Genomic DNA, 12,806 nt, shown 5'->3' on the forward strand with positions numbered 1-12,806 from the left:
GTGGAGCTGAGTCATTTTGATATAGATGCCTTGAAGCAACTGAGTTGATTCCTATCATGTAGATCTCTGGAGTTATCCTGGTCTGGTTCTCTAACTTAATTTAATTTAATTATTTTATTTATTTTAAAGATTTTATTTATTTGAGAGCGAGAGTGTGAGTGTGAAAGAGAAGGAGCAGGGAGAGGGAGAGAGGGAGAAGTAGACTCCCCACTGAGCAGGGAGCCAGGCATGGGGCTCAATCCTGGGATTCTGGGATCATGACCTAGGCTGAAGGTGGATGTTCAGCCAACTGAGCCACCCAGGTGCCCCTGGTTCTGGTTCTTACCAACTCCAACAAATTCCATTTATTTATTTATTTATTTATTTATTTATTTATTTATTTATTATTAATAGTTAAGAGATTTTATTCTAGTAGCTATAATTACAGTGCTCGTTTGTCGAAATGAAAACTGAAAACAAGTATACAAAACAGTTGATTACTAATCGTGTATTGAAAGCAGTAAGAGGGTCCACGACACCAAATGAACCAGTTCTGAGGACTTCCCCAAGATAAAGTTGAACAGCTCCAGCTTCGTCAGTGTTTATCAAAATACAAAAGAAAACAGTAGAGGTCATCGTTTCGGTGGCAAATCTGACCCTTGCAGGCTGAGGGAGTGAAAGCATATGTAGACAGGGGCTCCCAGGGCTCCGGGGGCTGAGGCGCTGGGATGACTGGCCTGCCTGCCTGCACTCCTGCTGGTGAGACCCCAGGCGGCCCAGAGCAAGCCAGAGTGCCCCCCACCACCCCCAGGGAGGCCGGAGTCCCTCCAAGGGGCCCACGAGCCGAGATGCAGCCCCCAGCCCATCTCCTGGGCAGCCGTGTAAGCACAAGCACAAACGCTAGGGGATGCAGGATGACCCGAGACAGAGCGATCACAGGGACCCTATCGTGACCATGCAGAATGGACTGTGGCTGGTTCTGGCCCGTCTCACGTTCCCGACGAGAAATGACCCACTGGTGGACTGGACTCTGGCCACCACTGCAGAACCTACACTAGGCATGTTTCTCCCTTCTGTGTGTTCAAGTGTTCTCCTTTTCTTGTATTGGTAATGATTTTAAAAATGCACTGAGTTTGGGTTAAAAACCAACCACCAAAATGGATCTCAACATAGATTTAATGCCCAGAGGAGGCATGCCAGGCTGGTCTGACACAGCAACTCCTGGAGGCCCCATGTGCCTAAATCCCTTCTCAGTATTGAACAGTGGGTTAATTCTCTTTGTACAATAAAAAAAAAAAAAGCTGAATAATATTGCATAGGAGTACCAGAAACTGCCTCGTTGGGAACACAAACTATTTACATTAAATAAAAACCCGGCTGCAGGCTGTGCCCTGCACATTTACAGCGTGGTGAAGCACACTGTGACCGACCATGGAGACAGCTTCTGGCACTCACACCACATGAGAGCAAAGTAGGGTGGAAGGAGGGAATGAGGGGAGGGGGGCGCGGCTCACTTCTGGTTCCAGAGCTGATTAGACAGCCAGTCCAGTCCCTCACAGAGCCCAACCCCGCTGGTGGCACAGGTGGCCTGAATGTACCAGTTCCTGTGGCGCAGGGAGTGCAGCCCCAGCTTGTCTGTGATCTGAGCAGCATTTGTGGCGTTCGGGAGGTCCTGCTTGTTGGCAAACACCAGCAGGACGGCATCCCTGAGCTCATTCTCCGCCAGCATCCTCATGAGCTCCTCACAGGCCTCGTTCACAGGCTCTCGGTCATTGCTTCAACCACAGATGAGACCTTGTGTATTCTGGAAGTAGTGGCGCCACAGAGGCTGGATCTTGCCCTGGCTGCCCACGTCCCACCCGGTGAGGCTGATGTTCTTGTACTCCACGGTCTCCACGTTGAAGCCACGGTCTCCACGTTGAATGGTGGTCATGATCTCACCCAGCTTTAGTTTGTACAGGATGGTGGTCTTCCCCACAGCATCCAAGCCCACCATGAGAATGTGCATTTCTTTTTTGCCAAAAAGGCCCTTGAAGAGGTTTGCAAAGGTATTTCCCATGCTGTAGGCTGGTGGAAGCAACACTGGCCAGAGAAACTCTTGGCAGCCGTGGCGAGGCTACTCAAATTCCTTTTTAATGTAGCTATTGAGAGACACTTTGTGTTGCCAACATAGAACCCCAATAAGTCACAATCCCCACCTCAAGCCTTTCTCAAACTGGAAGCCAAATCGCAGCAAATGGTCTTGAGTACTTAAATTAAAGTTAGTCTTTATTCATTATCCATCCTTTATTCTACCCAACAATTATTTCTGGATACCTGCTATGTGCCAGGCACTGTTCTAGGCTCTGGGAAACAACAGTGAAAAAGCCAGACACGGTCCCTGCCTTCATGGGATCTGCCTTTCAGAATCTGGTGAGGAAGACCACAGTATTTATTAGCTACAACTAGCTATAGCATTTCAAATAGCATAGAATTCCAAATTGTAAAGAGCTCTGTGAGGGCAAAGAATGGAATGCTATGTGGAAGATATTTTTAAGTAGATAGTATTTTTTCTAGGCTTACTAAGTGCAAACACTTTTTATGGCTCCTAACGATGAGCAGAACAATGCTGCAGCCTAAATCCGACTGTACATCCCATTTTACAGATTCGAAAAACAAAACTTACATTACAAAGAAAGGTAGTATTATTAATAATTTATAAATATAAATAGGGTTTTTGCCAGGACCCGGGACTTGAAATACTAAAACTGGGGCAGTCCTGGGCAAACACAGACAAATTGTCATTCTAATAAATAACTAGGCTTAGGTCACACTTAGGGGAGTGGTGGGGTGAATATTGACTCCAGATCTAGTTTGATCCCAAAGCTCACGTACACAGTGACCACTCCATGGGCGTCCTCGAATGTGAACAGTCTGTGGAGAAATGGAGGCAAGCAGGAGATGCTGAAGGCAGGTCAGCAAGAGGTGGAGGCAATGGTCCAGCAAGAGATGGGAGTGGAGATGAAAGGAGGCTTTCACTCATCAGTAACTATTTAGATATGAAGGAAGAAGGGGGCAAAAGTGGGATGACTCAAGAGTTTTGGCTGAGGAATGGAGTGGAAGTTATCTGGGGTGGGGAGGGAGGATGATGATTCAGATTGGCCACAGTGGGTTTATCATCCAGGTAGAAATGCTAGTACACAACTGGAGGGGAATCGCAGCATTAGGGAATCTTTGTGGCTTAGCTTGTTAGAGACCAGAGATGAGCTTGAGATTAAAGCCTCAGATCAGCCAGGCTTTCTGGTTGCAATCAACAGACATTGACCCAGACTAGCATAAGCGAAAATGGGGTTTTTTAATGAGGTTGGGAGACTCCTGCAACCAAGGTAGAATATAGGTGGGAATTGGAGCAGACTGGGTAGCAGGAATCAAATACATCCTGTGGGGATGCCACTGCCACCACTGCCCCCAGACAGCGGAGGTCATGCTGCTGTGGTTGCTCCCACTGCCAGTGAAAAATGGATACCACCGTTGCTATCACTAGCGTGAATAAAATACTCCCCTCTCCCCTCTCCCCGCCTCATACATTTGTATCAGTTGCTGAAGATTCAAATCCTGGGCATCTGATTAGCTGAACCCAAGTCACATGGCCTACGCCCCAGGTGCCAGGGGAAAGGAAAGCAAGTGTCTGGCTTTTCAGGTGTCCTTGGTGGGAGAAGGTAACCTGCCTTCTAGAAGATTTACACATGGGTGATGTCCCATGTGTAGAAAGGATGTTCAGAAGTCAAGGAACCAAAATGAATGAATGATAATAAAATGTCTAGTACAACTTCTGCAGCTGTCATATGCACCTAGGCCATTGTATATATGATGCTCAAAGAAAAGTCCTGCAATGTACAGAGTTGTCCAAAAGTGGCCCTCCCAAAGTTCTCAAGGGTTGCCTGGGCATTAAGCCAGCTGGGTTATGAAGGGGAAGTGTCTCCTTCTTAGTTTCCATGAGATCAGGGGCCCTTTCCTCAGCACAAGAGACTGTACCTTTCCATGGTTCCCAGTGTCCCTAAAGGTAGGTTCAGTCCCCAGACGACTCCTGAGAACCATGGTCACCCCCAATCCCTTCTGCTTGGTATCCAGGCAGTTTGTTGCTTCCCTTCATTGATGAGGCTGCTTTCACATGATCCCCATAAGAAGGGAGAGTAGTAGGTGTGGGAACCCTCCCCTGGAACACAGCCTACACTATGAGTCCAGTAAATCACCTGTGCCCTCATTCCTTTCCGTGGGAAAATGGTGGGATGGGGAACCTGCACATTTTCTTTTCTCTCCGACCCTCAAAGAACTTTACTACCTACACAATAAATCTTACCTTAACCTGTTCCATGAGAATGTCTCTGAATTTCTACTGAGCCCAACAAGTGGAGACCCCACAGGGGTCTCCCTAACAGTGGTCTCTTGCCCTAACAATGCTTTGCCAAGATCCTAGGGTGGGTGGGGCTACCCAGAAAACCCCCTGTCTGTCCCACCTCATTTCTCTCTCTGCCCTGTCTCCCTACCTGTCAATGCTACCTTGTTCTAGATCCTTTGGTACCTTAAATCTTTTTTAGAGGGAAAGCTTTTAAGAACTTGCCATCCACATTGAAGTTTCAGGGACTCAGTTAACTCCTTCTCCCAAGGAAATGTGCATATCCAGGAAAGACAATGCTTAACAAACTTCAAATAAACACCAACAGAGGGTGGGTGGGGGGATTTTTTTTAGGAGGGGGATGTTTCAGATTCCCTTCAATGAAAACATGGAGACCCTGCCTCTAGGTAAGGCTGGTTCCAGCAGTCATTTTATATTCCTCCTTCCCTGCACTATGAGGTTTGGTGGTCCTAGAAACCTGGATTCAGGCGACAGGTCCAGAGGGCTCAGGCCCTGTTTAGACAAGGCAGGTGTCTCCAGCACCCACCTGGCTGCCTCCCCAGGCACATCAGCCAGGATTCCAGTGCCATGCTGGACGTGTTCTCACTTCCCTCCCCTATTAGACTGGGAGCTCCTAAGAACAGGAGCCCAGTTGGCATCATCTCTGTAGTATCTGTACTGCCCAGCAGGCTTGCCCTGTATGTAGCAGCATCTCAATAAAGTCATATGTCACTATGCAGAGGGAGGCAGCATTTGATGTTTATTCTGCAGGATTTAAAATAAAAGGTTCCCTGAATTTTCATGAAGAGTGTGCACAGATTCCCAAGAGACCCTGATGCTAGCTCCTACCCTACTCAATCTGCAAATGTTCATCCACCAGGCTGTCATTAGGCCATAGAGTGCTTTTGTGTAAATTATAAAGAGGTGCCTCCCTCTCAGATTGTATACTTATTAGATCTGGAAATTGTTTTACTAAATATACAAATCTCGACTGTGATGTGAATGGTGACCCCCCTAGGGCTGTGTGCAGTGCACAACCTGTGCACCTGTACCAAACAGTCCTGGGCACTACTCCCTCCTCCACCACTCCCCCCTCAGTAGAGATGAAGTAGTGAGTCTTGCCCTCAGGTGCCAGGATCTCCTTCCTGTCTGGACATCATGCTCCCTGGTTGCTTCTAGGAGCTCAATCTGATCTGGGAGGAGTCTTTGATGACACTGTAGTACACAGAGGCGGCCTCCTGAGGCGGGAGCTGGGGTGGGGCCCGCCGACACTGAAATAGTCCGTGGAAGGCCTCCCGGAAGCGCTGGGACATCAGGGCGTAGATGACCGGGTTGACCGCGCTGTTCAGGTAGACGCAAAGGCGGCAGAAGAGAAGGAAGCCAAGGTTGAGGTAAGGCGGGCTCAGAAAGGAATTCACCACCACTAGGGTGCGGTAGGGCAGCCAGAGCAGAGCAAAAACCAGCACCACCACAGCCAGCATCTTGGTGACCTGCCAGGTAAGACAGGAAAAAGGGGACACGTGGGTGCCGAATGCAGAGGGAGAATCCGAGGTCCTGGCCTCTCTGTGGGCTTGCAAGAGGAGGAAGCCAACAGAGCACAGGCCTTCGCCAAAGGTGCCCTCAAGCATGTCCCCGCTCCCCTTCAACCCCATTCCCAGCTAGAAAGCTGCTGTGCATCCTCCCAGGCCTTGCTCAACTCATTTTCCCGGGGTACAGAGGGAGGGACACCCCCATCCCACCTCCTACCCCCACCCACCCCCCAGCCACCTCCAAAGCCCTTGGACAGGCCATCATTCTTGCTGGCAGCAAATTCACGAATCCACTGCCTCATCACAGGAAGACTTGAGGATTGAAGCAGTGAATGATGGTGAGGAACGCAGAACAGTGCCAAGCGGGCCCTAAATGCCCCACATGGGCTGCCGCTAACAGGACCTCTGCGACTACTACTGCAAGTGCTCGGAGCTCAGAGCCAGGCACAACGGGGTTAGTTAGGATCCTGGTTGCACCACTAACCAGCTGTTTAGCTTGGATGCACCTCTCAACTTCTCCCCCAACATCCCTGGCCACCCACTTGCTCACCTGTGCTGCTGTCATTGCACCCCACCCCCAATTCGATCTCCAGACTCTTCCTCCCGTCTTCTCTGGACAGCCAGTCGTGCCCCAGCCCCCTTCCCTCCCATCCCTCCCCTCCTCCCACTTCATCCTAGGCCAGCACTTCCCTAACGGCTAAGACTAAAGCCTCCTAGAGGTGGTACACACTGGAAGGTGTTTCAAAAGATGCTTCGTTTTTAAGTTCCAGAATGAAAAGCCCACAAGGGGCATCGGTCAATGGGAGACAGAGACATCACTAATACGGAGGACAGCAGCACACTCAGGCTGCTGGAGTCCTGGGTGACTCCTTTGGAGACCAGATCTAGGGTGGCAAAAGTGCACTTGCTAGAGCTTGCATTGAGACAACTTGCCCATCAAGGAGGAAGCTAGCCTGGAATGTTCCTGTGTAAGATTGCTTCCCAGAGTCCAGGACTTTAGTGCTAGAAGTGATCTCTCCAAAGAGGCCTGACCCTGACTACATCAATAAACTTCAGTGCTGTAATATTCTCCAGGCACCAGAAATCTCAGGAATTCCCTAGTCAGTCTTGACTCCTGATTTTATCAAATTCAGATTTAATTCTACTCCATTTTAAGTAACTTTGGGTGATAAATACTGGATACCAGTGTGTGGGCTGTGGAGCCAGTTTGCCTGGGTTCAAATCTTGGCTCTGCTCTTACCAGTCCTGTAACCTGGGGCAGCCCCTCTGTGACTCAGTTTCCTCGTCTGTCAAACAGAGATGGTAGCAGTACATAGATCACGGAGTTATTAGAAAAACTCAATATGCTAACTTTTGTAAAAGACTTGGGCCAGTGCCTGGCACATAGAAAATCCCCAATAATTGTTAACTATTATTAGTAGCAGTAATATTCTCTACCTTGCTCTCCTAGACATGCGGCTTTCATTCAATGCCTCTTCCCTGTTGCTGTTGTACACGGCATTCTGCAAGGGCTCTCTTGGACATCAAAGAATGCTTAGTCCTTAGACTGCCCACTGTCAAAAAGACACTGATGCTCCAACAAAACAGTAATAATAGGTACCCTATACTGAACACTTACTATGTGCCAGATTCATAATATTCACTATCATCCACTGAGGTAGAGGGCACTATAGTTATAATGACTTTACTGAGTTGAAAATCAAGGTTCAGAGAGGTGAGGTGACCTACCCAAGGCCACACAGCAAGACATTAACAAAGCTGGAGGCTGGATAGATCCAGGTCTGGAATACAATTTTCACCAGCAGAAGTTGCACCCAAAACATAGGCCAGGTGGGAGCTTGAACCCAGCCCTTTTAGACTGAGCAGGAAAGTGGTAAACAGAGAAGTAAATAAGTAGTGGTTGGGAAGGAGGGACATTTGTCTGGAGCCTAAGGTGGTGTGGGGCCTACAGCCAGAGTTAATGCTCCGCACCTGCTCAGCCTACGTCCTGCCCCCTTTCCTCTAAGAACCATTCTTGAGCTAACATGCCTGCAAGCAGGGGCTGTTTGAGGCGGCTGGAAGGGCCCCCCAACAGTGCACCCACCCCGGGAGGCAGGGAGATGGCACAGATGGTCCTCACGCCCAGGGCTCAGGAGTGACTCAGCAGGGGCTAGGTGTCCTCCCCCCTCCCCCGCCAGCTGAGGGTGTGGGTGGAAGGCTGAAGATAAAGACCAGTTGGGTTTGGGGAGCTCTCCTCCCACCTGTATTCCTTGAATACCCTTGGGAAGCCACACTGCCTGCTGGAGTGTGGGTGGAGGATATAAGGAGTCTGGACACTTGGGTTCTCGTCCCACTTCCCTCCATGTGTCACCTTCTCACTCCCTTTGTCCACTCTGAGCCTATTTCTTTATCCATGAAAATAGGTGTTCAACCTCCCAAATGAGTAATGTCAGGAATGTCAGGCACACAGTAAGTGCTCTGTAAGTGCTGGGTCTCTCCTGACCTCACCACAACCCATCCCCCCCTAGGCTGACTGGCTCTGGAGTCCATGCTGGCAGCTTTAGTGTCAGATGTGGTAAGGACTTGAGAAAGTCACTTCTCCTCTCTGGGTCTTAGTCTCCCCATCATTAGGAGAATACCACCATGGGTGTAGCACTGGTTGGGAAAGTTTAATAATAACCAATCTTAGGGGACCTGGATGGCTCAGTGGTTGAGCACCTCCCTTCTACAGGTGGTGATCCTGGGATCCTGGGATGGAGTTCTGCATCAGGCTCCCTACAGGGAACCTGCTTCTCCCTCTGCCTATGTTTTTGCCTCTCTCTCTCTCTCTCTCTCTCTCCCTCTCTCTCTGTGTCTCTCATTAATAGATAAATAATCTTTAAAAAATAACCAATCTTAATTGAATATTTAGTTTGTGACATGCTTCACATGGGCTAAAGGCTTCCCATGGGTAATCCCATTTCTCAGGACACTCCAATGTGGTAGGCGCTGTCATTATCCCATATGACAGAAGAGGAAACTGAGGCTCAGAAAGACAGAAGTGATAGCTCCAAAATCAAGCCTACTAAATGGCACGACAGGGCTTGACACTGAGGAGTTTGACTCCAAAAGGGCCCAAGCTTCCATCCATCCATCTGCTGGCTCTGCACAGGGATCCCAAGGAAGACCGAGGTCCCCACCTGCTTCCGGGAGCTGAGGGCACCTCTCTTGCCTCTGGAGGAGAAGCGCTGGTGGCCAGCAAGGTGGCCCTGGGGCGCAGAGCCGGAGTGCCCTGGGTCCTCAGGAGACAGCGGCCCCACAAAGAGGACGCGCGCTATGAGCACGTAGAACACGGTGGCCAGGCCCAGGGGCAGCGCATAGAAGAGCGCGAAGTCCAGGAAATAGATGGGCAGGTAGAGGGAGCGCGACACGCGGTAGCCGCACTGCACCTGCACGCCGTCGGCGTACGCGGTCTCGCGTGTGTCCACCAGGAAGAGCCAGAGCACGCAGTAGGCGCCGGTGCCCAGCCACACGGATGCCGCGATGCGCTTGGCCCGCGCCACGGTGCACAGAGTTTGGGCGCGCAGCGGGTGGCAGATGGCGAGGTAGCGCTCCACCGTGAACGCGGTGATGGAGCCCGTGGACGCGTTGATGCCCACGTACTGCAGGTAGGTGATGCCCAGGCAGCCCGCGTGGCCGAAGACCCAAACCCGGGCGGACGCCGCCTCGGCCACGGTGGGGACTCCGGCCGCCAGGAGCACCAGCAGGTCCGCGGCGGCCAGGCTCACCAGGTAACAGTTGGTGGGTGTGACCATGTGGCGGCTCCGGAGCACCACCAGCACCACCATGGCGTTGCCCGCCACGCCCATGGCGCAGACGAAGGGCACGAGGGTCAAGGTCACCGCTTGTACAGCCAGCGGGGACCGCGGCATGGTGCCCAGGCCCGACGCGTTGGCGCGCTGGGGGTGCTCGGTGTGGTTCTCCATGCGCTCGGGGCCGCACTGCACGGCGAAGGCGAGCTGGGGCGAGCTGGGGCGATTACCCGGCCGGGCGGCCGCACCAGTGCCCTCGGGGGTCTGGAGACGCTCGCTCTCGCTCTCGGGGCGGGAGGTGGGGTGCCGGCCGCTGCCTCCTGCGGAACAGGTTTCTCCAGCTCCGGGCAGGGTCCCACTGTCCCCCGCAGAGCGCTGGGGACTCCCAGGAATCGGGACCAGGAGCCGGTTTCCAAGACGCCTCTGAAGCGCGCAATCTTCCCGGGGCCGCGGTTCCCCGCAGGGGCGCGTTGCGGGCTGCTGGCGGGGCGCTCCCGGAGCGCACTGGGCGCCCAGAGGCCGCCCCCGACAGACCTGCTGCTGGAGCCGGCGTCAGGTCTTACCTCCGCTCCGTAGGCTCGGGGCGCTCGGGACTCCGATCTGGGGTGTCCGCTGCAGGAGGCACGGGGCGTGGGGCCGGGTCTCCGCCTCGCTAGTCTCCTTGCTCCGCTTTCCGCGACCAGAGTTCGTTTCCTCGGCCGGAGTTCGCGTGGTCTCTCCTCTGATACCGCTTGGCTGATTCTGGTTGACCCGGTGCAGCGCGCGTTCTTTGCCACGGGCTCCTGGCACCGCACCCCGGGCCCTTGGGGTCGAGTGGGGGATGCAGGGTGCGGGGTGGGGGGAACGCATGCCAAGGGCGGCCGTGGTATGGGGCGCCCTGCTCGCAGGCCTCTTTCCCCAGTCTATGGGGGCGGCTCCGCGGGGCCGTGGGGGAGGAGTCGGCCCCTCGCAGGCTCCTGGACTCAATCCAGAAATCCTATCTTGTTTTACTGGCAGAAACCTCAGCCCTGCTGTTGGCGAGGCCCAGAGCTGCGGAGAAAGGGAGGGTATTTGCCCATCTAGACTTGGGTCGGTCCTGTCTCCTAAACTCGCACCTCCTTGTTACTTTTTCCCTTTCTCCTGCTAACCTTTCCCAGTTTTCCTTTCTTCCTCCTGCAGAAGATCTGGAAATTCTTGGCAGGTGTGCCCCGCCTCCAGAAGGATCTCTCCCATCTCAAAGACCCTGCCGTTCACAGGGCACAAGCCAGTTAGGCATCTTTAGCTTTGTGTTTGCCTCGGAGAAGGAGAAGACGCATCATGGTAGTTGAAGAAAGGAAAAAACTTTTTTCTCCACTTAGAGAAAGCTTCCTGAAGGTGGGACCCACTGAGCTTCATAAAAAGCATAAAGGCTGCTTTCCAGGGACTCCAACTCTGTACCTGCATAGAGTAGAAGCTGTACAATCGTTTGCTGCTTGCGGTCAGTTATGCTCTCTAAAAATTATTTCTTCATCTGTGAGATGGGATAATAATGATGGAACTCATCTCGGAGTGTCCTTGGAAGGCTTACACGAGGGACATAGGAAAAATCCATGCAAAGTGCTTAGCTATGCTCGGCCTTGGCAAGGGGTTAATGTTTATCCCTCCCTCCCCTCATGTATGACCCCAAACTCTGATAAATGGATAAGAAATGCATGATGAGGAACTTGGTAGGGTAGTATCTTGGGGGCACAGCCAGGGTTCAGGACATCCCCCGTTGTCAGCCTTTGTAATGAATGATGACAGCGTATATGAAGCACCTGCTATTGCCTGGTGATATTCTGAGTGCTTTACATGTATTTATTCATTCTGTGCTCACAACATCCAAAGGGGAAGTTATTTCCAGATCCCCCGCTTTACAGACAAAGAAACTGAGGTCTAGAGCAGTTAAATTTCTCGCTCAAAGATACATGGGTTAGTAAGGTGGGGAGGGGGACTACTAGCATTTTAGCTCAGTATTGTGTCCATGGAGTCCTCATTCGTATACCCCACACACACATACTATGCTACTTCTCTGCCCTATACTCTTCTCTGGGATCTTCAGCAATAACAATAGCAAAGCATCCTACTCAGAGCCAAACACCATGCTGTGTTCATTATCTTTATTTCCCCCAGCCCTGGCGAGGCAGGTACTGTCAGTCCCATTTTATAGGTGAGGAAACAGAGGTCCAGAGAGGAATGATTTCCAATGTCATGAGTCAGGGGCCAGGCAGGAAGCAGAACCCCAACACTCTCTGTGTCCCCACCCCAACCCCAGCCATCCCTTACTCAGCTCTTTCCAAGGTATCAAATGCCAGTTAAGCCCAGGGTTCCTCCTCCCCAGTCCAGAGGGTGGCAGTCCTCCCTGAGTGTGGTCCAGAGCAATCCTTTTAGCCATATTAAATGCAAGTGGCTCCTTGGGCTTCTTTCCCTCTAAGCTTGCCGGCTCAGCTCTCTCTCCTGCCTAATTGAGCTGTTCAGTTGCCAGCAGCAAAGGGCAGTACTTGGCAATGAGCTAAGTACATCTCAAGTGGCATTCTCTATTTTCCCAGGCCCTCACTCATCTCGTCTTCCTCATTTAGCAAAGACATCTTAGTAATGGCACTGGTTGCTAAAACCTCCACCCTGTTGTTAAAACCAAACATTTGGGAATTATTTATCTCTCCCTCACTGCTGACATCCAATACTTAAGGAAGTCCCTCAATTCTACCTCCAAAATATACATCAAATTAATGCACCTTTCACCACCATGTCCTGAACTAGCACTTTCCTCCATCCAGATCCTCTTGATAGGACAACTGTGATTGTTTCCCAGTGGGTCTTTAGCTATGTTCTTGCTCCTAACTCAACAGCTCATTCTTCATGCAGTACCAAGTAATCTCTTTTAAAAAAGTAAGCCACTCAATGGCATCCTTTTGCACTTAAAAGGAATCCAAACCCTTTCCACAAGGGCATTCCCTAGAATGCCCTGCATGATGTGGCCCCTCCCCACCTCTCCCTCTTACTCATGATGCCTCAGCCAGAGCCTCCATCTATCTGGCTTACACGGTGCGATGGTTGGATAGTGTCCCCCCAGAGTTCACATCTACCCCAAACCCCAGAAAGTGACCTTATTTGGAAATAGGGTCTTCGCATGTATAATTAATTAAGATGAGGTCA

General features: G+C 51.4%; 1 protein-coding gene and 1 pseudogene across 1 annotated transcript; both read right to left on the reverse strand.

The window, feature by feature from the left end:
• Positions 1-435: 435 nt before the first annotated feature.
• Positions 436-2,073, reverse strand: LOC102155298 (annotated as a pseudogene).
• Positions 2,074-5,501: 3,428 nt separating this feature from the next.
• LOC485909 (thyrotropin-releasing hormone receptor-like) lies at positions 5,502-10,502 on the reverse strand. Its single transcript, XM_038572996.1, has 3 exons — positions 10,217-10,502; positions 9,042-10,144; positions 5,502-5,844 (listed from the first exon to the last, which is right to left on the reverse strand). Exons 1-3 carry the CDS (start codon positions 10,500-10,502, stop codon positions 5,530-5,532), a joined length of 1,704 nt encoding a protein of 567 aa, XP_038428924.1. The 3' UTR covers positions 5,502-5,529.
• Positions 10,503-12,806: the final 2,304 nt, after the last annotated feature.

This window comes from Canis lupus, chromosome 24, assembly GCF_011100685.1.
Source record: "Canis lupus familiaris isolate Mischka breed German Shepherd chromosome 24, alternate assembly UU_Cfam_GSD_1.0, whole genome shotgun sequence".
Classification (NCBI taxonomy): domain Eukaryota; kingdom Metazoa; phylum Chordata; class Mammalia; order Carnivora; family Canidae; genus Canis; species Canis lupus.